General features: G+C 43.7%; 1 protein-coding gene across 3 annotated transcripts in view; it reads left to right on the forward strand.

Moving 5' to 3' along the window:
* Window positions 1-26,408, forward strand: part of NOX4 (NADPH oxidase 4) — a 144,480-nt gene that overhangs the window by 51,295 nt on the left and 66,777 nt on the right. For all 3 annotated transcript variants that reach the window (XM_061628876.1, XM_061628874.1, XM_061628875.1), the window contains 3 exons: window positions 323-490; window positions 3,633-3,695; window positions 21,917-21,977. In XM_061628876.1, the coding sequence (XP_061484860.1) occupies window positions 323-490; window positions 3,633-3,695; window positions 21,917-21,977 (292 nt within the window). The remainder of the gene's footprint in view (window positions 1-322; window positions 491-3,632; window positions 3,696-21,916; window positions 21,978-26,408) is intronic.

Consider the following 26,408-nt stretch of genomic DNA (forward strand, 5'->3'; position numbering starts at 1 on the left):
AATTCCTCTCCCATCCCTGCATAGGGCCCAGTAACAGCATGGTCTGTGCGTTGCTGGCAGGGAGGCAGTGGAGCCCTGAGGCTGAGGGCCAGAGAGACAAGGGAATGTTGGGTTGCTAGATAAAGAGCACAAGCCTGGACAGGGCTGCAGTGGCTCTGTTAAAGGACATCTTGCTATTCTGTGCTTTCTGCTGGGAGTGCAGTAGCAACTTTAAGGCCCGTGGAGAAGCCACAAAGTAGGTAGTGGGTCTGGGTTTTGTATACTGGTTTTGAACCCAACCATTTCTATGGCTTGTAAGATTCTTGTCATTCCCCCTCTTTAGACATGGCTTTGGATCTCCGGACCGTTGTGCTTATACTGTGCCGAAAGGCTCTACCGCTATATCTGTAGTAGCAATAAACCTGTTGCAATAACTGCTGCGATCAGCCACCCCTGTGATGTCCTTGAGGTACGGATGATGAAGCAAGACTTCAAAGCGAGGCCTGGGCAGGTAAGTTAATGATCAGATGATATTCCCTGCCCTAGAACTCTTATGTACTGAACGTAAGAACATAAGCAGAGCCCTGCTGGATCAGGCCATCTAGTCCAACATCCCGACCAGTCAGATGCCTATGGCAAACCCACAAGCAGAAGCTGAGCACAACGGCCCTTCCTTCACTGGTGATTCTCAGCAACTGCCTCTGCTGGTGAAAAAGGCTATCCTGGACCCATTGGTTTGCGACAGCTATCACCTAGTTGCAAACACTTCCTTTTTAGGGAAGGTGATTGAGAGGGTTGTGGTGCAGCACTTGCAAGTACTCTTGGATGAAACAGATTATCTTGATCCATTCCAAGCTGGGCTCAGGTCTGGTTATGGGACTGAATCGGCCTTGGTCGCCCTGATGGATAACGTCTATCAGAGGAAGGACGGGGGAGTGCGACCCTGTTATTCTTACTTGATCTCTCAGCGGCTTTTGATACTATTGCCCATGGTATCCTTCTGAGCTGACTTGGTGAGATGGGTATCGGAGGCACTGTTTTACTGTGGTTCTGATCCTATCTCTAAGGTCGTTTTCAGAGAATAGCATTGGGCGATTGTCTTTCAGCCCCCTGGCTGCCATACTGTGGGGTGCTGCTGGGTACCACCTTGTCCCCGATGCTGTTTAACATCTATATGAAGCCTTTGGGAGCAGTCATCAGGAGATTTGGGGTGAGGTCAGTAGTGTGCTGATGATACCCAGCTCTATTCCTCTGTAACATCTGAAACGGGAGAGGCCATGCAAGCCCTGGACTGGTGCCTGGACTCAGTGGTGGGTTGGATGAGGGCCAATAAACTGAGTCTGAATCCTAGCAAGATGGAGGCACTGTGGGTTGGTGGTTCCCAGGTTCGGATAATTGGTCAATTGCCTGCTTTGGATGGGGTCGTACTCTCTCTGAAAGAGTGGGTTCGTAGTCTGGGGGTGCTCCTGAATCCATCATTGTCGCTAGAGGCCCAGATGACCTCAGTGGCTAGGAGTTCCTTTCACCAGCTTTGGCTGGTAAAATAGCTGTGACCGTTTCTGGACTGGGATAGCCTGACCACTGTTGTCCATGCACTGGTAACCTCCAGGCTGGATTACTGTAATGCGGCGTAGGTGGGGCTGTCCTTAAGGTTGGTCTGGGTGCTGCATGGGGGCAGAGTATCACCAACATATCACCTGGCTGCTGAAAAAAGTGCACTGGCTGCCCATTAGCTACCGGGCTATGTTCAAGGTTCTAGTTTTGGTGTACAAAGCCATACAGAGCTTGGGACCAGGATACCTGAAAGAATGTAGTGAGGAGGTAAATTCTGTGTGTGGGTGCCCCAAGAAAAGGTATCCAAAAGCTTTATGGAGCTTTAAGAGCTCTGGTGCACGCTGGCTCACCTCCTAAAATGTTTCCGCTCCCAAATAGTGAACTCCCCATTGTCTCCTGCACATAGAGCAGTGACATACATATTTGGGGGCATCTGTGTTCAGCTGTGCTCAAATAAGGGAATGACTATTGGCCAAGGCACCCAAGTGTGCCGTGAAAGAACTTCTGGTGTGCCGCAATAAAATAAAACATTTCAACGACTATTCCCGTATGGACGGAACTTGTGGGTTTTTCCATCTGCAAACTGACACAATTTTTGTTACTGCTAATGAATTCCTTATGAAAGATTTCATGGCTTTTGGAATATCCTCCTTGATCCAATTAACCAAAATCACCATCGGGCTAAGTCCCAATGTTATTCCCATCATTTCGGGTATAATGTATATTATTTGCCTCCCAAAAGCAAATGCCAACTGGCAATCCTACCACATAGGGAGCAGATGTGCGTTTGTGGCTGAGCACATCCAACATTTAAATCGCACCTCTGAATACATTTTTGTTAAGCCTCACTCTGGTGTTAAATACCATCCTAGCAGCAATTTGCGCTGGGCTTCTCATATTGAAAAGTGAGCGATGACTTTTCCCCCCTTTTTTTTGGCCAGCGGCCAAATCATATTCATTTTTGTTCAGAAATAATACAACTGAGGTCTGTTTCCAAACTCCACTTTGCACAAACCACTGTCAACTGAGAATGGAGGAAATTTGGTTTCATTTCACTGAAAATATTTCTAGGCTGCATTTAAGGGCAAAACCCCCTCTCGGGATGGCTTATGAAACAAAAATACAGGTGCAATGCAATGCTTGGGATTGGAATGGGGAGGAGAGTATGAGCAAGTGGTTTGGGTGGGCATGGGGTCCCTGGACAGCATCTTGTCCAGAGCCTCCTCAAGTCTTGCAGTGCCTCTGGTAAGAATGAAGGGTGCCACTGCTTTAATTCAGGATCAGTTATATGTAGTGTTCCTCAGCTATTGGTAAATGCTGACCTGGAGAGCTCTGTAAGCAGAGCGGACAGACATATGGACATTGCCTTCTACTGAGCTGAAGCATTTCTCCATCTCATCCAGGACTGGGGAATCTGTGACCCTCCAGGCATTGTTGAACTCCCAGCTCCCATTAGCCTCAGCCACGAGGGCCAGTGATCAGGGATGATAGGAGCTGGAATCCAGATGCCATCTAGAGGGCCTCTGCTTTCCTTGCAGAAGGTCCCAGGCTCAATCCTCGGCATTTGCAAAGAGGGCTGGTAATGTATCCTGTCTGAAACCCCAGAGAGCCGCTGCCAGTCCGTGTAGGCACTAGTGAACTAGATGGACCAATGGCAGCTTCGTCTGTTCCCATCCCCAGCGTAGTCAGTTCCTCGCAACTCGGGCTGGAAGTGGTTCTCCAGGCAAAGCCCTTTCCCAGTCCTTTTCCAGCTCTGCTGTGTTTTAGCTGAGAGCCCAGAGATTGAACTGGGGGGGTGGGCTCTTGTATGCGCACAGCATAGATTCTACCACTGAGCTATGAATCCTCCTTAAAAGGAAAGGTCGCAGGATCAGCCAGATCCTGCATGAATGTACATGCCATTTCTCCTAGAGTAGATGGTATATTTTGTGCACAGTGAGGGGTTGGAAACAGTGCTTGTGAGGAGGGGGGAGTATGTGAGAGTAACACTCTCTCCCCGTCTGACGATACGTGGAGTTTCTGGAGGGAAATGGGGAAGATCTATCAGTTGAACTGACCCCATATTAGAAGTAACATAAGAGACATCTTTGCTATTTCAGTATGTCATCCTGCATTGTCCCAGTGTGTCGTCTGTGGAAAGCCATCCATTCACCCTAACGCTGGTAAGGAAATCTTTTAAATTTTTGCCCGATTGGCATTTGGTTTCTACAAGTTGCTCCTTTCTTTTCCTCTGAAAAGTTGTTGGTTTGGTTTTAGACCCCGTCGTGAACTAGAATGGTACCGTGCATTCATTTTGCTGTTTTTCTTGTCGCAACAAACATTTCACATAAGTTATCTTGTTGTAATCCTCATAATGACCCTGCAAGGTAGGACAGTATTGTTCCCATATTGCAACAGAGGGCGAGGCTGAGAGTATGGGCCTGCTATGAGCTCACAAGCTGGCCTTAAGGAATAGATGAGATTCAAACCGGGGGCTTCTTGAGTCAAGGTTGAGCCTCACTACATTATGCCAGGGGTTTGGTCCTGGTGAGCGGGAATGGCACCTCAGCTGAAAAGGTAGCACAGTGGCCGCACCCTACCTCACATGCCGTGACTGGAATAGTACAACAGCCCTGCAAGGCATACCAAGATGGGAAGGTGGGTTAGTTTAAACTAATAATTCAAAGTAAACAAGCAATAATCCGAGTGCAGGACACGGAATAATGGGCTCACGTTGCAGGAAGCCAGATTTTGACTGAACATCATCCTAACTGTTAGAGCCATATGACAATGTAACCAATTACCTAGAGAGGTAGTGGGCTCAAGAGGCAGTTGGACAGCCATCTGTCGGGAATGCTTTGGTTTGGATTCCTGCATTGAGCAGAGGGTTGGACTTGATGGCCTTATAGGCCCCTTCCAACTCTACTATTTTATGATTCTATGAATATCCCTCCTCCATTCTCTACACTTCCTCAGGGTCATGCTTGTATGTGATCAGAAGCGGTCACCAAGAACTAAACAACCACTAGGAACATCTGTGACTGTGAACACACTAGTTGCCTACAGCAAAGCGTTTCCATTGGCCACACCTGAAGGGGAATGGGTTGATCTACTGATCAGTTGTGAAATCTCCTTGAAGCAATTTTTTTTTAAAAAAATGCCTTAAGTTGCTTCCACCAGGTTTTACCATAAAAGAGGCGGGGTTTGATTAGCGTCATGTGTCCCCATTTTCAGACCAGAGAGGTGGAGGCTCACTGGAATCGGCAGTACAGTGAGTGTGTCTCTACCCTGCCTGTGATCCAGTCGCTAGGAGGTTTCATAGCAGCAAATCGGCCAGTAGATTCCATCCTGCCTTCCGTCCACCCCTTCTCCAGCAGAAGGACTATAGCTGAACAGCAGAGGACATGCCTTGAGTGCAAAAGGATCCCAAATGCAACCCCTGGTTTCCCCCATTCAGAGCAAGAGTCTATAGCAGGTGAATGTGCAACACCTCTGCCCAAAAGCTGAAAGATCCTGTGCCTTACAGATGAACAGATACTCTGACCCTGGTCTAAAGCAGCTTATGTCCTACCACTGAGAGCCCCTTCCTTTAATATTTTTTACACAGGTGGGGAGTGGAGACCAAATACGGCCCTGCAGGCCTCCCTCTCTCTGCTCCCCAGGCTGCACCCCTCACTGGTCCTGTTTCACACCCTGAGCGCTTTTGCCTGGCTGATCATGCCTTTCACTTGTCTGGATGGAGGGCAGAGAGGGGTGTGTGAGTGTGTGTAGAAGCTAGCCTACTGTACAAAGATAAAATTTACATTTGTTGCTGCACCCACTGTTGCTTCTGGCCCCGCCCACTATTTGTATGTGGCCTTCAGAAGGTTGCCCAGAAGAGAATGCGGTCCTTGGGCTGGAAAAGATCCCCCACCTCTGATATATTACAAGTGGATATTTGCAGCTTGAAGGAGCATCCCTGGTCCCTTGAGAGATGCAGGGCTTCAGAGCCCTTTGCCATTCTCTCTCGGAGGCTGGCTGATTAATTCCCCACTGTATTCAAATCTATAGCATTGCCAAATCAAGGGTCAAAAGATGGAACCCTTGGAAAGGAGAAGCTGAAATGTGCCACTGTGACTTTAAACGCAGACCCTGAGCCTCCCGACTGCACTTCTGCTACTGCTGAACAAAGTATTTTTTTTAGAAAACGACTGACGTTACCACGATATGGAGACTTCAGAAATTTCTCATCTTTCCCATCCAGCCTAAGCAGTGGGAAGCAATTTCAGGAAAAAAAAAATCTAGGTCATTGTTCTGCCTGGGGCTGCTGTTTTGCCTAGAGAAAAATGTGTGTGTCTCCCACCCACCCCTTTTGCCCCTGCTTCAAATGTAATGTCAGAGCTGGGCCCGCGCTTACAAAGGATGCAGGGAATATCTTAATACTGTCATTTGCCTCCCATCCTGCCCGTTTGACCTCCTTGCACTGAGTAAGTTAGCAATGCCTTCAGTGTAAGGGTTTTGCCAACTTCGGGGGCATTCTTTTGTTTTATTAAGACTGTATTTTTCCTCCCCTCCATTTTTTTCAAATGCGGTGGTTCTGATCCGGTCTCCTAACACATCCTTGCTACGTTATTTATATAACATTTTTGGACAAAATAAATCAATGGTAGCGAATATACCACTTGAATTCTTTTGCCAGATGCCCACTCCTGACCTCAAATGTGTTGGCATGTGTGCATTGTTGTGTGAAACAGCATACATTACGTTGGAGTTAAGTTGAGCAAGAAACTTCTTCAGAGCATGTTAAGAGTCTTTATTGAAAGACATTAAGGCCAGAGGCTTAAGAGTAAATACATGTAGAGATCCTTCAGTCACCCCCCTTCTGGTACATCTCTCTCCATAGATAAACACAAAAGACAGCCTCTCAGCTCAGAGGCATAATTCAGAAGAAGGACAACACACAGACTCTGTTAGAACTTTCCCAGTCGCTATCAGATGGCTACCATAGCAACGGCCCTGGCAGTCCGTTCCCAGACAGGGCATAGACATAACTCCCCCTTAACCACAGTTACATCTTCAAACTTGCAGGCTTCATGGAAAACAACTAGAGACAGTAATGCCTACTGGTCACCAGCCCAACAGTTTCCCCTTTTTCCATTAAGACTGCAAAATACACATGCAATACATCTTCATAATACATAACCATACAGTCATACATTTCTACAATACCTCTTGCAATACATTGCAGTACATTGCATCATACAATTTCAGTTCAGTACAGTTCAAAATTACATCTCAGTACAGTTCAAAACTTTATTCACTCAAACTTTGGTTCAACACATGTCAAATAAAGTGTCTCAGGATCCATGTCTACAACTTTATTCATGCCAGGACTTGTTATTAATCCCACAGTAAATCTGTCAGGCGGTTTGCCTAAATTCGCTCTCGTGGAGCGTCTTAAAGGAACCAGAGCTTCGGCTCTCTCTGCCCCCCCATTTGTGCTTGAGCTTGGCACAACCTGCACAGGAGCTTCCATTTCCTCAGCTTTTCGTTTCTTTGATCTGCGTTTTCCAGAAATGAGCTCATTCAAAGCATCTCTGAGAGGTATTTGTGTACCTTCCACTTTAACGTCAACATCTGGCTTAAATTTCTGTGATTGTGTTCATGTTTGTGTTTGTGTGTCATTTGTTCCTGTAAGAAGGACTGTCTCCCTTTGATCCCAAGGCTTTTCTGAGACTTTAATGCTTCTGCTCAGAATTAACTGCCGTGTTTCTGGACACCAAACTCTGTAATATGCATTCTGAAATCCCAAAACAAAACCTTGCTGTGCTCTGGGCGTAAGCTTGCCCCTCCTTTTTCCCTGTGGAATGTGGATCCAGCACCTTGCCCCGAATTTTTGAATGTGTTGTATTCTAGGCTTTCTGCCAGTAAGTTTCTCATAAGGAGACATTCCAATAGCACTGTGTAACACCCTGTTGTGAATGTAATTCGCATAAAGAATTGCTTCTGCCCAGAAAGAATTCCCTAAACTGCAATTCAGCAGCATGGCTCTCATTCCCCAAGCACCCTATTTTTTCTCTCAGCAGTTCCATTGGAAAACGGGCTGTGTGGAGCAGTGAAATTCTGGTTTATTCCCTTACTCTCCAGAAAGTCACTCAATGCTTTACTCGTAAATTCCCCACCTTGGTCCGAGCGTATAGCCCCCACCGTGACCAAGTGTTGAGTTTCGATTCTCTTAATGAACAGTTTCAGCTTCTGCTCAGCTTCACTTTTATGCTTTAACAGAAAAACATGACAAAATCTTGAAAAATCATCTACCAGTACCATGTAGAATTTTGCACCTCCTCGTGAAGCATTTATTGGCCCTGCTAAATCAACATGTACTAGCTGGTAGGGAGCTGTTGTGGTTCTCTCAGCCTCCCGGTTTATTGGTGCAATAGTCATTTTAGCTTGATTACAAGAATCACAATCCAATAACTGTCCACAATCTCTTAAACGCATGCCTTCACTGTGCAAAGGGGTTTTCTTTATCGTGTCAAGGTTTGCATGCCCCAGCCTTTGATGCCATTCATGGACGCAGCCCTGATGTACCTGTGCCTCAGCGTTTAACACAGCACACCCTGCTTGACTGCTCTTTATTACAAACTGTGAATCATTAAGGCTTCCCTGCATGCACACTTCATCTCCCCTCATTATAAAACATTGGTCTTTGTGGAACAAAATTGAATAATTACAATTCACCAGTTTGCTAACTGATAAAATATTATGAGCCAATTCCGGAACAAACAAACAGTCTGACATTATGCCAAGCTTGTCAAATTTCACCAGACCTTTAGCTTTTACGGATTTCCGTGATCCATCAGCAAGTAAAACAAAGTCCTGCTCATCTGTAGACGTGTAAAACAGACTCCTGTCTTTGATTAATATATGGCTTGCTCCGCTGTCAAGAATAGAGTTAATTTGTTCCAAGTCTTTAGACTTCTGTTTACAAACAAAGTTCACACTTCCTTGCTTCAAGCCTCCGTCCCTGCAGTTTCACTTGATTGCACAATCTTTACGGAGATGCCCACGAGCCCCACAGGCAAAACAAGACTTCAGCCACTGCTGCTCCCGCTTGTTTTCCTGTCTGCTTTCGGCAGCCTGCTCCGGTTCGGCACATTTCTCCTCCTTGCTTCTGACAGCCTCCATCGGCTGGGCTCTCTGCGCCTCCTGCCTCCGCTGCCATTCCTTGGACAAATCCTGCAACGCATCCCACGTCTGTTTAGCCGACGGCTCATTTCTCACACACATCAGTTGAGAATCCAATAGAGCCAAGATTATAAACGCCTGCGCCCTCTGGTCTCGACGCTTCCAGGCCGCGGTCGGTACTGCCGGGGGTTTTCCTTAATCACGTCCCATAAATCCTCTGTTATCAGCAAAGCCCGCATCCTCGGCTTCCAGCTGCCATAATTCTTGTCATTAAGTCGTTCCATCGGCAAGCCTCCCCCAGACAGGTTTACAGCCATGTTGCTCACCTCCGTCTGGTTCAATCAATCAAGCTGCCCTCTCTGGAACTCCGTCTGCCGTTCAGACCAGCAACTTACTCCCGTGTAATGCGCTGTGGAGCGCAACCATCCTCTGCTACCACTGTTGGCATGTGTGCGTTGTTGTGTGAAACAGCATACATTACGTTGGAGTTAAGTTGAGCAAGAAACTTCTTCAGAGCATGTTAAGAGTCTTTATTGAAAGACATTAAGGCCAGAGGCTTAAGAGTAAATACATGTAGAGATCCTTCAGTCACCCCCCTTCTGGTACATCTCTCTCCATAGATAAACACAAAAGACAGCCTCTCAGCTCAGAGGCATAATTCAGAAGAAGGACAACACACAGACTCTGTTAGAACTTTCCCAGTCGCTATCAGATGGCTACCATAGCAACGGCCCTGGCAGTCCGTTCCCAGACAGGGCATAGACATAACTCCCCCTTAACCACAGTTACATCTTCAAACTTGCAGGCTTCATGGAAAACAACTAGAGACAGTAATGCCTACTGGTCACCAGCCCAACAAAATGAACATGCAACCATTTCTGCTCCTGTTTCTGTTTTCGATGGAAATCTCCCAACATCCTTATTGGGAAGTTGGTGTTGCAGCTGTGCCACACTGGTTGATCTCCTTGTGGCTCTGAAGACAGGTCGGTGGGGTGCCATTACAGAGAAATTACTCCACCCAGGAGCCTACATCGCTCTTTCCACTGCTATGACTTCCTGGGTCTTTTGTATGCAAGTCTTTGGATATGGATACTCAGGCTAGCTTGCATGATTCATCAGTGAGGTCTAGAGAGGTGAAGTTTTGATCCATCTTGGCTGCTGCTTGCTGAGCCAGGTGATCAGCTGTCTTGGGAGTTCAGACAATTAATTTGTATACTGTGCAAATCCCATATATTATAATCGTTGCAAACTTAGGGCCCATGCATACCTAACCTCAAAATCCATGTTTTCCATTTTCTTTTGGTGGCCTCGACATTATTGTTTATTTGTTTGTTTGTTTATTAGTCACTTCATACCCGATGGTCCCCAAGCGACTTACATGATACCATACCATATTATTGATCCATACCATGTCCTGTTTGTGGTTGGATTTATTTGTTAAAACCCAATTTTCAAGCATCCATACGTGGGGGTGGGTGGGTTTTGGTCTAATTCGCTTTTGCATTTTGTCACGCCCCTAACTCCACCCCTTTATGGTGATTGGTCCATAACTGTAGTGTGCTTTTCGCAGACTTTTCTGGAAGAGTGCAAAAACATATCTTATTTTTTTAAAAAAAATGTGCCTGTCCAGGTTTGTGATTAAATAGAAATTCCTTCAACTGCAGAAGGAGTGAATTATTATTATTTATTATTATTTATTATTATTTATTATTATTAACAAACTTTATTGAAACATTTTTTGTTTAATAAAACACCCTTGTCTGGGCTATTACATGTAATATAGTACATACTACTTAAAATTTACTAATACAGAAGTGCATTCCGTGTTTTCAATGAATTGTTTATATAATATCGCAAAACATTACTCCTACTGGGAGTAAAATGGGCTCCTACTGGGAGGAAGGGCGGGATATAAATTGAATAAATAAATAAATGAATATAAGTAGCTCTTAAGTGGAAATATTATTCACTAAACATTTATTTTACATTTGATCACAAAATAGTTAAAAAACACACACAATGCGATACAGCTACAGAAACCAGAAGGAGGAAGTGCCCAGATTCAGTACTGGAAGCAGGAATGAACTGTAAGTGAGGAGGAGGTGTGGACAGAGAGTGGGATCTAACATCATCCACTCATAGTACAAAAAAGTGGGGAAAGACGTCCTCACTGCAGAGGTTAGAACAGTTAATAATTGGGACCAAGATAACAATTGGTTTATGTCAGGGTACAGGAAGTGCAGATTTCTCTAGAGAAAGTCCAAAATGGCAGGGAATGTCATATGGACGCCAGTGAACAAATGGACACACACGGGGGTGAGAGAGAGAGAGAGAGAGAGAGAGATTAGTTTACTCTGGAGTAGTGATGGAAAGTTCTGTCCATTTCGGTTTTCTCAGTTTCTCATTTTTCCAATCTTAAATTCAGGTCTCCACATTCTGCAGCAATTTGTGAATTTTTTAAAAAAAAATCCTCATGAAAATTCTCCACCATTTTAGTGTGAATCTTTCCTAATGCACACATTTTGTAGGCAGTTTTGACTAATGTACGCAATTTTGCAAGCTATTTCTCATCATATAATGCATTTTTGCATGTTTTTTCACTCATATGTTCATTTTTATGCACACTTTCTCCTGGCATACTCATTTTTGTAAACATTGGTTGGTTGGCAAACTGCATCACAAAATTCGAATAAGTGTGAATTTTGAAGGATGGCTGTGTTCAGTCCTCATATTGTTTTGGAAAGTGCAAAATTGATAGATTCGGCTTCAAATGCAAACTGAATCAAATTTTTCACCCATGGGGAAGAACTTCAATTTAAAGGCTTACTTACTAACTTCGCACTTACCCAAACACAGCCATCCTTCACAATTTGCATTTCTCCAAATATTGCACTGCAGATCTCCAGCCAAGTAATGTGTACAAAAAAGCATATACTGGGGTAAATGTTCATGAAAATGCATATATTAAGGAAAGCAACAGAAATGGAAAGAAATTGACATTGACATATTCACCCCTCCATACTTTGGTGTCCACTGCAATTGCCTTGTGCCAAAGTCTGGGATGGGATAAACGGGAACTTGATGTGATGTTGTTAACGAATTCATCAATAATGTAGATTTTTAAAATGTAATTAGAAACTTTCCAAAATAAGACACAGGGCTTTATAATAAGGCATTTGGCAATCACTGTGAAGCATCTAGTTGATGCACTGCAGACTTCGGGCTAGCTTACATACCGTTTTTGGCCACTCTCTTCCATTGTGGGAGTATTTATTTGCAGGAGTCAAACATGCAATTCAGGAACGTGTGGATCTCAGCTACGGCAACTTCTGAAGTTTCTGAAACTAAACTCTGACCTTTTTTTTTAGTTTTATCTTGTGTTGTATATTTAGAATACAAATTACCTTGCTCTTCAGCTGATGAAGTTCAAGGAGCAGCTTACAGAAAAGAATATTTTATTGAAAAATGCAATATACCATAAAACAGTCTGCAATTTTTAGGTCCATGGGCGTGTTTGGATTTTTGAGCAAGTGATGTGGGTGCCACTTTCTATGATTATTTTTTGACCCCTTTCCCTGGATCAGCCCCTCCGAGAGACAGAAAGAAAGAAAGCATGCACCCACAAACATTGCTTTTCCAAGGGATCTGTATTAAAATTGGATCCAGTAGAATTAATCTGAGTCTTGTAACACACCAAGAGTTAAAAGAGGAACAAGGAAAGATTATCATTCTTCCAACTTCCTCCTGATAGCCTCAGATCACTCCAGGTGGACCTGATCTGAGCCAGAGTAATCCAGGGTTCCCTTAACCTGATCTGGCCGAATCCTGGGCCAACCTGAATCTGCCCATTTTGGTTCAGGATTTGAGATTTAGCTGGATATGGTGCATATCCCTAGGAAAAGGTAACAACCCTCACCTCTTCATGATGACGGGGCAGTGAGGGTGAGAAAGGTGGAGGCTTTGTGGGTGTCAGGGGTAGACCTTAAGGGCATTGTGGCAGCCACAGGCACCAGTCTGGCAACTCCAGCCATAAAATCATCTAAAACAGTACAACAATTTTCAGCAAAGTACTAAAAACGGCAATGTTGAAACAAATAAATGTTGAAAGGTCTGAAAATTTTAGTCCCATCATCATCATCATCATTGTCATCATATCTTTCTAGCACCAAAAAGAATAAAGTAGGTGCTGGGCGAACTTCCCTACTAGGAATTTAAAGAGTTTCTTTCCAAACAAACCACAAGTGATAACCAAGGTTTGTTCTTGGCTTACCGTGCATGGTTTATTTGAGGGAAGCAAAGTGCAAGCTCAGGTTCAGATGTAACACTAAGGCACAGTTTATGGCTTAGTTTGGGGGCAGCACTACAACAGGAGCAGGAGAGGGCCCAATCACCTGCAATTTCAGCACATGCATGCTCCACCTTTAACCCATAGTTTAGTTTAACTATGGTTTAAAGTAGGGGTGGAGAACTGGACCATATTGTTATCTTCCCCAACCCCTTGTGGTCCAAGTTTGACACATGAACACTCAATCACCTGATGATGGCATGAGGTGACTATTTATTTTTTTGCCAAGCACTTGACTTGCAGAGTGCTCTGCAAGACCCCATTGAGAAGCTTCTGTCAGAGCATGCTGCAAGCATTCTAAAAGGGGCTTAGCAAGACCCAAGCAGTGATTGTCGCGGCTTGAGAAGCCTTTGTCAAAGCAGGGTCTTGCCTAGTGCTTAGAACGGGATATAGCAAGAGCTGCCAATCTGCTGCCTGTTGGGTCTAGCTAGACCCTTTTCAAAGTGCTATGTTGTGCTGCGGCTTTAAAAAACTGACAATTGGCTGAAGCCCTTTTCAAAGTACTTTGCAACCAATTGCCCTTCTCTGTGTGCCCACTCTGACAGAGGTGTGGAGGGTGGTGACATGAGAATGGGCCTTTTCTGTGGTGGCTTCCTGCTTCTAGAGTGCTCTTCCCAGGGAAATGCACCTGGTGCTATCACTATGTATTTTTAAGTGCCAGGCAGAAATGTTTCTTTTTACCCAGGCTTTTAGCCCTATATGTGGAAGACTTTTGATGTCTTTCAGTTGGTGGGATGTGTTAGAATTACCTTTGGAATGGACATCTTTTTAGGTTTTTATTTTGTTCTGGCTTTAATCTTTATACTGTTTTGCAAGTTACTTTGAGTCACTCTTTGTAGGAAAAAATAACTAATTTGTTAGCTGCTGTTGCTGCTGATTGTATAGGGGTTTGTAGGCACCACTCAGGTATAACAGGTGTAGGGCAGGTAGGTGTGGCTTAGCCAAAATGGCCTTGTGGGCCAAATAGGGAGGTGTGGCAGGCCTCATTACCCCTGCAGGCCAGAGGTTCCCCACCCTTGGTTCAGAGTGATGTATGAATGAGGCCAATGTGTGAAAGAAGGTAGTTGTTAAGATAACTGGGCCCTATGCTCTTCTGAAGCTTAGAACCAGCACTCTGAATTCTGCGGAACACATTGAGAAATATGCCACCCATATTTGCTTATTTATTATCTAACAGAATTTGTCTACTACTTAGCTGTAAATAAAACCTCTTGAGCAGTTTACAATGAAATATAGTGGTCAAGTGGTGGTAGTCCTGATCAGTAGTGTAGTGGCAAATTTAGAAGTGCAGGGTCCCTTCATGATAGTCATGCCACACACCCTCATTCGCTTGCGCTCCATTGTCATCTCCACACTCCTCAGTCCTTCCCATTTGTGCCTTCTCCCACAGTAGCAGATGTCCCTAGAGGCCAATCAGTGTGAGTGTGTTAGCTACTGAGAAGAGTCTTCTCAGTGGCTGACTAACCTCCTTTCATTCTGATTGGCTGCAATCAGCAGGAAAGAACAGGGAAACATGTTTGAAGATTCTTCTCAGTGGCTAACACACTCCCCTTACAATGCAAGCTGATTGGCTTGTAAGTCACTGGAGACATAGGAACCTGTCTGGGACCCTGCTCCCAAAAAAGCAAGGGGTCTAAGATCCCCTGAGGCCCTGGACAACTGCACCCCTGGACCTGGTGCTTTTGACGTGGCTGGATTGGGGTCTTTTGTGAGTGCCTGTGGCAGCTGTCAGAACCAGTGGCTATAACACCCAGCCAGAGGCTTCTGTGCATGTGGGGGCTTGCTCACAGGCTTTTTTGTGAAGGACAGAGAGAGCTTCCTGAGCCAATCCAAAACATCATTTCAGTCTGACAATGGAAAGTACAAGTCTCTCTCTCTCTCTCTCTCTCTCTCTCATACACACACACACACACACCCTTGAATCAAAACATCTTGCATTATATTCTTGTGCAGCCCAACTCCTTTTTGAAATCAACATTTTTTAGAAAACATAAATGAAGCAGAGAGTAGGAGCATGCATAGGGACTCTTTGCAGACATCTGCCTTTTAAATTTTGTCTGATTCATTAGGTAAAGCGTGGATGACCCAATTTAGCACAATTCGATTTCCATGAGTCAGGCTTAAGACTAGCTTGTCTGTTGATTGGCCTTTTTAAAAATATTGTTATTTAACTAGGCTGGCTTTACCATCATCCTTTGCTTTTGTTTCTCATTTCGAGGACAAAGCAATTTTCTATAAAAACCCAGTGATCTACAGCTCACTCCAGTTTTGAAGCTTGAGATTATTTTCAAGCAGCTGATTAGAAGTCAAAATCCTTTGGTTTCCCCCCACCCTTCAAAATGATTGGAGGAGGGCAGGAAGAGCAGTGAGAAAAATGCAGAATCTTGCTTTTAGCTTTGTCTTCAACTCAACTGCATTTACTTCTGTATGATTTTTGCCATAGAAGCTGAAGAACTGACCAGGCTGGGTGAGGATTGATAGGCAGAGCATGTCTGCAATAGAGCCCTGTCCTTAGAGGCAAAAGGCAGTGAGACAGAATGAACTGATTTGCTGGAATTTCTCTGTTTATTTTTAGCCATGCTGGCTGGGAACATCTGGAGGGCCAGAGGTTCCCCATCCCCAGCTTACAGGGGCCATAAGGACATACTAATGTCACTGAGGGCCCACTTCACCTATGACTAGGGACGGGGGAGGAATTTGATCCAGTTTGCATTTAAAGGTGAACCTACATAATTCACACTTTCCGATACAATATGTGAAGCAAAACAGAGGCAACCAACGAAATTTGCACCTGTCTGTATTTTGCAGTGCAGCTGTCCAGCCAAACAATGTGTACAAAAAGGCATGTGCTAAGTTAAAAGTATACATGAAATGCACATGTTAGTGAGATAACATACAAAAATCCATTATACCCGGGAAAATTGGTTTGCTTTTATTAGGAAGAGGTTATATTAGAAGAAATTCATACTGAAATGTGGATGAATTTTCAGGAGGCCTCTTTTGGTTTTTAAAAAAAATAATATTGCAAATTTATATGGAAATGTGGAGAACTGAATTTAAGACTGGAAAAATGAGAAACTGAAATTGACAGATTCATCCATCCCTGCCCATTACATTTAGGAACCTGCCTTCTAGCAGGATCAGACTGTTGGTCCTTCTCATCTAGTATTGTCACATCTAACTGGCAACAACTCTGCAGGGTCTCCGAGACTGACCTTTCCCATCATCTGCTGCTACCTGATCCTTTTACCTGGAGATCCCAAGGATTAAATTTGGGACTAAGGATGTAATTTTCTGAAAATCTCAGTATTGATCCATATAGATCCCCCCCCCCAATTTCTGTCTCACTTCTTAAGCTCAACAAGATTCATGGATATTGACCCAGTTCAGCTATGTATTGCTAAATTATTGTTTAACATTATGAGGATCAGCTGTGTGGGCCTCCCTCCCCTTTCCTCCTCCATGCACAGGGGAGGAAATTTAAAGCTTTCAGTCACAAGTTCTTCTTATGTCTGCATACAGGAAACTATGGTTTGTTCTAACTACAGTTAGTGCGAACAGACTAGGATCTGACTAGGGCTTCAGAACTAACTGTAGGGAGATTCACATAACCCCTATACTCTCTCTCTCTCTCTCTCTCTCTCTCTCAGAATGCATGAGACTGCATAGGGAGACCCATCTTTTGCCTCTGGTGCACAAGATGTCCATGTCCCCTTCCCACAACAGAATTTCTTCCATGCCATGTCTGTACCATCATATACTAAGAGCATCTGGTTGGCCACTGTGAGAGCAGGATGGTGGACTAGGTGGACCATTAGCCTGGCTCTTCTTAATTTCTTGTGTGCTTATGGTGTTGAATGCGACTCCACACATTGTGGACCTTCAGAACCTCTGTGTGTGTGTTTCAGGCGCAATTAGGCAGCCAGACAAAGTGGTCTAATCCCTGGCTGGTGGCTGTATTAGTCTTGCTGGGCCACAGTTGATACAAAACAATCACAGATCTGGGTTATCAGTGAGCCTGAGAACAGTGTTTGTGTGTGTGTATAAATGGCACTGCATTAACTGATGCATTAACCAGGATTCTGTCTGGTTTCTAAATCAGGCATTCCCAAACTGTGGTTCGTGGACCACTAGTGGTCCATGAGATTCATTCAGGAGATCCGTGACATGTCTGCATTAAATATCCATATTGATTTTTAATTGTAATTTTATTGCTTCTTTTATTATATCATATTTTATTGTATTACAACTTGTATTCTATGGAATGTAAATTGTAATACAATGAAACACAACATAAGAAATAAAAGAAGCAATAAAATTACAATTAAAAAACCATACAGCATCTAGCTCAGTGCATTACAATTCCTACGACAGGCAGAAAAATCATTAAGTGGTCAGCTATTACCCTCAGCAATTTTCAAGCACCTCCATGGGAAAATTATGTTTGGGAACCACTGCACTAGATGATGTTTCCATCTGCAAGATTCAGTAGCAGAATAAGGCTTCCAGGAACCCTTAGGATCTGTAGACTGAGTTAAAATAGGCTTCCTACAATCTGACAGGGAGAGGGGAATCTGGCTTTTTATGGGTAATTTGTCAAAGTAATGCTATAAATAAATAAATATTGGAGTATCCATGGGAATCAGGCAAAGAGGATTTGGTGGACTGTTCATTTTCCACTAACTTCTGAGGAAAGCATTGTGGAGCCCATGAGAACTTTATTTATGTATTTCAGTTATTTATATCCTGCCTTTCTGGATAGAAACCATTCCAAGGCGACTTACAAGAAACGCTAAACTACTTTTACCAACATATAAAAAACCTTGCATAGGAGCCAGTGTCGGTGGCAATGGAAAAGTGTTGGGGAAAAGGTTTAGAAATGAACTTTCTGATGGAGATTGACATCCAACTGTCACGCTTGCAAGCCATAGGCATTCTAGAAAAATAAAGAGTTTGTTTAAGACTGTTTAATACTTTTGGGCAAGCCCCTGTTCTTTCAGCCTTGGCTCCCTCCCACCCCGGGCACCTTTTAGTATGGGAATAATTATACTGGTCTACCTTACACGGCTATTGTAAAATTACTGAGATGGTTATGTATGTAAGATGAAATGCACCATATAAACACCCAACCTTATCAGTACTGAGGCTAATCTTGTAAATTGACCATGAGCTTTTGTTAACTGATAAATCAGTCAATTAAAACTGTGTACAACTGCATGCAAGAAAAGCAAGAGTTTGAAAAGAAGGATAAAGTGCACTCAGTTTGTTTCTAGATGAAGAGGATTCCTCACTTCTCTCTCCCAGGAGGGAATGCCTCTTTTAAGATGGAGTCTGAAATTTTGCAGTTTTTATATTTAAAGTTAAAAACAACAACAGCTTCCAACTAATGTAATTGGGAGTCCCCTTTTAGTCAATCATAAAGATTTTGATTGATTCATCTAAATGATTAATCTCATAAATGTTGCAGCCTTAATTATTTTTTATTTAGTAGGTGTGCTTGGCACTCACTATGAAAATGAGACAAATCAAAATTCTGCCTCAGAGTAACTCAGACTAATACTGCAGTCAGTACCAATCATGCCAGCCAAGCACATGTAAAATATATTTGCTATTTTGCATTTTTTTAAAATTAAAGTTTTTTTTTACATATCCATCTTATAATAAATATAGCAATTCAGTAAGATACAAATCTCATAAAGCAACAGTGCAGTAAAACACAAAGCTGCTAAATGTAACACTGCCTAATGACCAAAAATTGGATCAATGTAAAACATTGGTAAACCGTACACCATATCAGGAATTAATCTATAACTCAGACAGTGATTGCTCTGTTTACTCCATCTAGCCAAATTATTTTGTGTAATTTGTTTTGCTTCTGGTGATCATTGGGAGGAAAAGAACGTATTCATGGCACTGAAAAGCCTGCATCCTGGCCACTGGAACTCTTAGGGAGCTCCTGTCTGGCTTTGTGAGATTTTGCCAGACATACCAGACAGCAGTGTCTGTGATCAAATGTAACCTTAGCTTCCTCCTTGCAGTACTCACTTGCTGACACGAATGGGAGTACTGTTCTGCATTATGAGGTTCTGGCTTCCATAGCTGCCTATGTCTAGTGCATTGCAGTTGCCCCATATATTAATCACAGCTGGTATAGCACAGTGGGGAGGAGAGCCTGCCTGGGAGTCCAGAGTCTGTGAGTTCAAATCCCCGCTCGGGTCTCCTGGGTGTCAAGGGCCAGCTAAAGATCACCCCCACAGGGAGTGGCTCAGGGGCTACGTGCCCTGCCACCTGTGTAGCCGTGGGCAAGCTGCAGAGTCCCAAGGAGCCCAGTTGCCCCCCAGCTGGCAGTTGCAGACAAGGAAGGGGCTGTCTTGTGATGATGTGGCACACTGAGCAGGCCCTAGCCAGCTGGGAGGACTAGCCTCAGAGGGAGGCAATGGGAAACCCCATATGAATACCGCTTACCACGAAAACCCTATTCATAGGGTAGCCATAAGTTGGGATCGACTTGAAGGCAGTCCATTTCATTTTTCATATGTTAATGAGGAGATCCAATGATGGCCAATGAACACCATGCAAAATTCTGGCAAGCATCAGCCTTCATTGAATCCTTTCAGTCCTGGTTCAATTTGCTCAACAGCAATTCAGTGGAACAAGAACCAAAGCAAGACCACAGGAAAAACCTCTGGCTCTTTTTAATTGTATTCCATTGTTGGTAAAAATACAATTACACACTTTAAACATATAGGTATAAAAAGATCCCACCCTACAAAAAAATACGTCCAATTTTTTATGCCACTCTGTCCATAACCTGTGCTCATGCACAGAGTGCTGCGCCCGTTCCTGGAAATGCCTGATTTGACCATGGTGATGCATGCCTTAGTTACATCCCGTTTAGATTACTGTAACGCGCTCTACGTGGGGCTGCCTTTGAAGACTGTTCGGAAACTTAAACTGGTACAAAGAGCTGTAGCCAGAGTGTTAACTTGGGCTGGTTACAGGGACCATACAACTCCCTTGTTACAACAGCTCCACTGGCTGCCAGTCTGTTTCCGGTCACAATTCAAAGTGCTGGTTTTGACCTATAAAGCCCTATACAGCCTAGGTCCAGGCTATCTCTTAGACCGTATCTCCCTATATGAGCCTGCCCAGGCCCTGAGATCTTCAGGAAAGGCCCTTCTCTCAGCCCCAACACCTTCGCAAGCGCGATTGGTGGGGACACGAGATAGGGCCTTCTTGGTGGCTGCTTCTAGGTTCTAGAACTCCCTTCCTAGGGAGGCATGAATGGCCCCCTCCTTGCCATCCTTCCATCGGCTAGTAAAGACTTTTTTATTCCAACAGGCTTTTGGGATAGAAGGTGTTTAGGATTGGGCTCTACAAGGCTTGTTTTATTGTTTTATGCTATTATTTGTATTATTTTAAATTGTTTTTTAGTATTTTAAGTGCCTGTTTCATGGTTTTAAGGTTGCATATAGTTTAATTGTATTTTAATTGTATGTTTTTGTATGCTTTTAACTACATGTAGTTTTATTTGTAAGCCGCCTTGAGTTCCAGTTTGGAAAAAGGGCGGGGTAAAAATAAAGTTTCATTCATTCATTCATTCATTCATGAAAAGTGCTTTATATTTGTATTTCTCAATGATGTTTCTACCTAATCATTTCAGTGACAGCAAATGGATGAAACATTTGAAGATTATTGTTTTGAAAATGTATTTTATTTAGACCGTTTAGAGTTTTTTTAATTAAATGGTCTATGAGAGTTCAGAGTCTGTGAGATCAAATCCCCGCTCGGGTCTCCTGGGTGTCAAGGGCCAGCTAAAGATCACCCCCACAGTGAGTGGCTCAGGGGTTACGTGCTCTGCCACCTGTGCAGCCATGGGCAAACTGCATGGTCCCAAGGAGCCCAGTTGCCCCCCAGCTGGCAGTTGCGGACAAGAAAGGGGCTGGCTCGTGCAGCTGTGGCAAGCTGAGCAGGCCCTAGACAGCTGGGGAGGACTAGCCTCAGAGGGAGGCAGTGGTAAACCCCCTCTGAATACTGCTCACCATGAAATCCCTATTCATAGGGTTGCCATAAGTTGGGATCGACTTGAAGGCAGGCCATTTACATAGTTTGTTAAATAAAATAAAAACAAAATTAATTTCTCCCTTTGTACTCTTTTCAAGGCCATATGGACTAGAAACTTAGGTTTTTTTAAAAAATAAACTAAAACAACAGATTCTTAAGGTGATGGATTCTATGTCCCAAAGGAATGTGCCGTACAATAGGACAGGATGCTTGTCCATATAGGCCATGCACTCTGATTGAAGACAGCTCGCCAGGGTCTCAAGAACAGACAGATCTTTCTCGTCACCTGGCACCTGGTTCACTTTTAATTGGATACCAAGGATTGAACTTGGGGCCCTCTGTGAAGAAAGTATGTGCTCTACCACTGATCTGTGGATCCTCAGGGGAAGGACCGTAGCTCACTGGTAGAGCACATGCCTTGTATGCAGAAGCCCCCAGGTTCCATTCCCGGTATCTCCAGTTAGGGCTGGGAGCGACTCCCTGCCTGAAACCTTGGAGAGCCACTGCCAATCAGTGTAGACACTACTGAACTAGATGGACCCATGGATCTGACTCAGTATTAGGCAACCTCCTATATTCCTCCTCCTGTACCAAATTGTGTCTTTCTGTACAACTCTGCTTTCTGGCTGGACAGCTCTGCTTTCTGGAATTGTAAGCCCTCTTTCACCATGTGCCTTTTCCAAGATACTCTAACTAGATATCCTCCCGCCAGTTCAAATGAAAGTCCAATATACTATTTACATTTTTTTTAAAAAAACGGTGTGTTATTGTTGTATTAGTAATTATTTTTTCACAACTGCATTTTAACATGCTTAATTTTTTTTTCAGTGCCCAACAGCTACCGAAGCAACATTTGGAGTCCACATTAAAGTCGTAGGCGACTGGACAGGTATCTGAACATTGGCTTTTCCACTCTTAACAAATCCTTCGACTTGAAACGTTACTTCCTTGGCAGCTTCCATCTACCTGGGCATTTCAAATCATACATTGTTTAAATCACAGTTATGAGGGTTCCCCCCCCCAGCAATTTTCATTGCTGTGTGGTTGTGCTGATGGCTTTACTTGGCGGTGCTTATAGACACTATATTTTTTAGTCTGGACAAATCGTTCCGATTGTCATGGTAATTTTTAGTAATGTGCCCATCCTTTGGCTTGGCTTTTTAAAAAAAAAACAAAATCTGTGTGCAGTAACCTCCTGCCTTTGGGCCACATAGGGTGGCTGAGGAAGTAAGTGCTGAAATGTGCAGTTGCTAGATAAGGGGATTTTAATACCAGCCATTTGGTTGGCTTCCAGGTTAGTTAACACCTATGTCATGCTGCGATAACTGAGTTGCTTTCATGTTCTGATATGCTTCTCCTGGGCTGTGAGAATGTCTCCGCAGCGCACTGGGGTCCACTGGGATTGCACAGAAAAAGAGGATTTTAATTTTATTTATTTATTTGGCACAAGGAAAGCTGGATATTGAGGAGAGTATGAAATGAATCCTGCTCAAAATTCAGTGGTGAATTGTGTGGGATAAAATTGAAAAACATATATATAATTGGAGGCCAGACACTGGCTGATTGTATCCTCATTTTACTCAGCAATGCTAAGATGATTATTATATCACCAGTTGATATTGATGTGAATGCTCATTTTGTATAAATTTAAGCTCTCATTGAATTGTCACAAACTTTACTTTTACATTGCCATTCAAATTATCTAGCTAGCTAGCTATACAATTGAGGAACTCTCTCCATACATATGAAGTGGCCTTTAGTCCACAAAACCTTGCATTATGGTTGGGCAACCTGTGGCCCTCCAGATGTGGTTGGGCTCCCATCATCCCCAGCCAGCGTGAGCAATGGAAAGGGATGATGGAAGCTGGAGTCCAACCGCATCTAGAGGTCCATGGGTTGCCCATCCCTGGCTCAAACCATAGTACAATCCATTAGTCTTTAAGGTGGCATGAGTCTCTTTTTTTTGGCTTTTTGCTGCAACAGAATAACATGACTAATTCTCTAAAAACTCTCTGGAAAAAAAAGATTTACTTCAGTGGTCTATTTCCTTATTATGTCTATTGCTTACAGTCAGTGGAGACTGGTGACTCCAATGTCAGTGGGGCAGTGAATCTGCTTTCAGCACCTTAGACAACTCCTTGAAAGATTGGATGAAAACCCGGAGTGGATTCACTGCCCCACTGACATCGGGGTCACCAGTCTCCATAGCTTACAATGTAAGGGCCAATGTATATGGTGCTATGACTGTGTCATAACTATGTACACACACACAAAGCTCATCTAGCCAGCAGGTCCTGCATCCCTTTGATGAGACGGATGCACGAGGCCACCTTTATCAAGCTGTGCCTTTTCTCACTAGCCATACCTCCCAGTCTAGTGAGGAAGGAATGGGGTTAATAAGAGAAACCTCACAGGACTGGATCTCCCACAGATTGCCAAGGCAACATGAGAGCTGACTTAACATGGAAGTGATTTGTGCTCTGAGAAGTGGAAGCTTGCTAAATACCCTTGATACCTTCTTGAGCATGACCTGTGCTGTTTTGTTTTTTTTCTTGCCTGAAAAGTTTAGCTTTGGTAAATATTTTGTAGTCTGAGTAATCATTGCTTTCCAGTTCTGGTTCCTCATTTGATCTGCATTCCTTTGTGGCAAGCTTAAGTACCATGGCTTGTTTATTTGAAAGCTGACATTCTAGATGACGTCCTTTGAAGACAGCTGTGACCAGAGGGCATGCCTCTGCTTTCGAAGAACACAACAGCTGGGAAAACAAAACCATTAACATAAAAATCATGCTGCAAATCAGAGCAATATTCTTCCCTCTCTCCTTTCTTTCTTTCTAAATATATTTTAGGCTGTCATTAAATAGTATATGGTATGCAGATGTGACATTGCACAATGTGCCACTATAAAAACTATTTCGTACATAGTTGTATTACAAAAATAAGTGGAACAACTAGGTTGCTTTTCTTCTTCATGTAACACATGTTTTCATGGCTAAATTTGTGCCTGAGATCAGCATTTGGGCCTTTTGTTGTTGCATGCCACAGTTTACCTCTGGAGCATCAACTAAAATTCATGAACTGACCATGTGCAGAGTGCAGTTCTAGTAGCAACGGATAACTTCAATCAGAATCAATACATCTGGGACACTGGAGGAAGGCTTCTATGCCATAGGATACGCCGTCTAAAGAGTTTGAGCCCTAATACCTATTTTAATTTTTGTTTTTTACAAAGCTAGGGGTTATATCATGTTTGATGGATGGACTGATGGAAATTACTAACTTCTGTCCATTATTTTCAGTGGCTTTACTCTGAATAGATCATAGTTCAATATAACATTAATGTTGCCAATATATGAGGAAGGACCATATATAGTTCAGTGGCAAAGCACAGATTTGGCATGTAGAAGATTTCTTGCCAGTTGTAAGAATCCTACAAAGCAGGGCTGGAATCAGTGATGACTCGTGGCTCCATGCCAGTGGGCCAGTGGAGTTCGCTCTGTGTTTTAGTCTGAACTTTCAAGGAGCTGCCCAAGGTATTGAAGTTCAAACTAAAACCCAGAGCAGATCCCACTGCCCCACTGACATGGAGTCACCAGCCACCACTGGCTGGAATAGACCTCTGTTTACTGAGTTGACAGATTGAAGCTAGATGGGTGAATGGTACACCTCAAGATGAAGCAGTTTCCTATGGTCACATCCACAATTGACAGATCAATATGTAAAATAATGGCATGCTGCAATAGCAATATATGAGCCCTGATCCACTAGTCCCCACTTGGTGTGAAAGACAGTAAACACAAACATGTTTCGAGGTGATTCCAGATGGGAGTTTATCATGAAACTGGTGGTGCTCATGTGCACAAGTGTTTCATAGCATCGTAAGACACCAGAGTCATCAAAGGTTAGCCTGTATGTTTTATTGCAATTAATCCAGATTTCCCCTTAGGCAGAAAATCCAATCTGCTATTTTGGAAAGTTGTTTGCTGTGGATTTGGACACCACTTAAGATATCATAATGAAATTTTGCATCATAGTTCTGAGATCAAGGAGTAGGTTTTCATCTATGCTTGGATACAGTTGGATGCCATTTTGAATCAAGATGGCAGACTGAACCTTTCAAATTGATTTTAATAATTGATTTCAAAATTGCCCTGATTTTTTTGGGGGGAAGGCTCTTAGAATTCCCCAGCAACAGGGGGGAAAGTGTATTTATGGTACGCATAGAGGAGTCAAGCCCCACACTGTACTATATTTCTGCAGAGTATTAATCAATCCGTAATTTTATACTGTTGCATACAACAATGCATATATCTGACCACCCACCCCACCTTGGAGCCAGTCCTAAATAAGTTTGGGGACAAGGCTCGTGTTTAAGTTGGATACCCCCCTAACTTAAAGTATGCCGGGGAGTGAGGCAGGGAACGAGATGTTTCCCTTCAGGAATGCCACTTGCAAAGCAGGACCTGCACCCCTCAGGATCACATTGATCCTGTGGGGCAGCACTCAGGCAGGAAGGAGAGCCATGCCATTGGTTTCTCTGGGAAAGACGCAATAAGTAGGCCTCGGTCTTTTGTGGACTTTCTCGCCTGATGGATGCCTCTTCTTCCTTCCTGATGCCCTGCCCCTTGACAGCCCCAGATCACTCTGGGCCATCCAATTCGATTCATAGCGCTCCATGGCTGTCTGAGCCCAACGTGGTCGAGGCCCCAAAAACCTCCAAATAGACCCCTATTTATTTGGGTTTTGGCCAAATCCGGTGCACTGCCCTATTGCTTTAAATGTATAGTGCAGATGTAGCCAAAGTCTTGACTGACAGCCGCTCTCCAAATCTTGGAAGTTTTCCTGTTCTGGCTACCTCCCACCACATCTGAACCAGGGATGGCCGAGTCTAAACCTGGCTTCTGCCACCTCAGTTATCTCAGAATTCAGTGCTCGGGAAGTTCCAGCATTCTGGTGCATTGTGGGTAAAAAAACACCACAAAACGTGGTGGACAGCTAAGGGACCCCCTCAACCCTGGGGCTGGTATGCTCAGAAGCACATTGTGGCCTACTGATGTCCTTTGCAGCCTGCAGCAATTTAGTACCAAAAAATAGGAGTTGCACGCCAAGCAATGAATCATCCTGAGTTACCCAAGGGATGTGATTAGAGGAGCTAAAGGGCTGAAGCACGTAATCGATAGCGACCACAATTTGACAGCGTTTGATCCAGGCTGCTAGGGGACCAGAAAGAAGTGGTTGCGGTGAAAGAAATAAAGTTGTGGCTTCAGAGTGGAGAGAGTGACAAAGCCTGCTCATTAGCTAACTTAAACTAATTGCTTGT

The sequence above is a fragment of the Rhineura floridana genome, chromosome 5 (genome assembly GCF_030035675.1).
Source record: "Rhineura floridana isolate rRhiFlo1 chromosome 5, rRhiFlo1.hap2, whole genome shotgun sequence".
NCBI classification, from domain to species: Eukaryota; Metazoa; Chordata; class Lepidosauria; order Squamata; family Rhineuridae; genus Rhineura; species Rhineura floridana.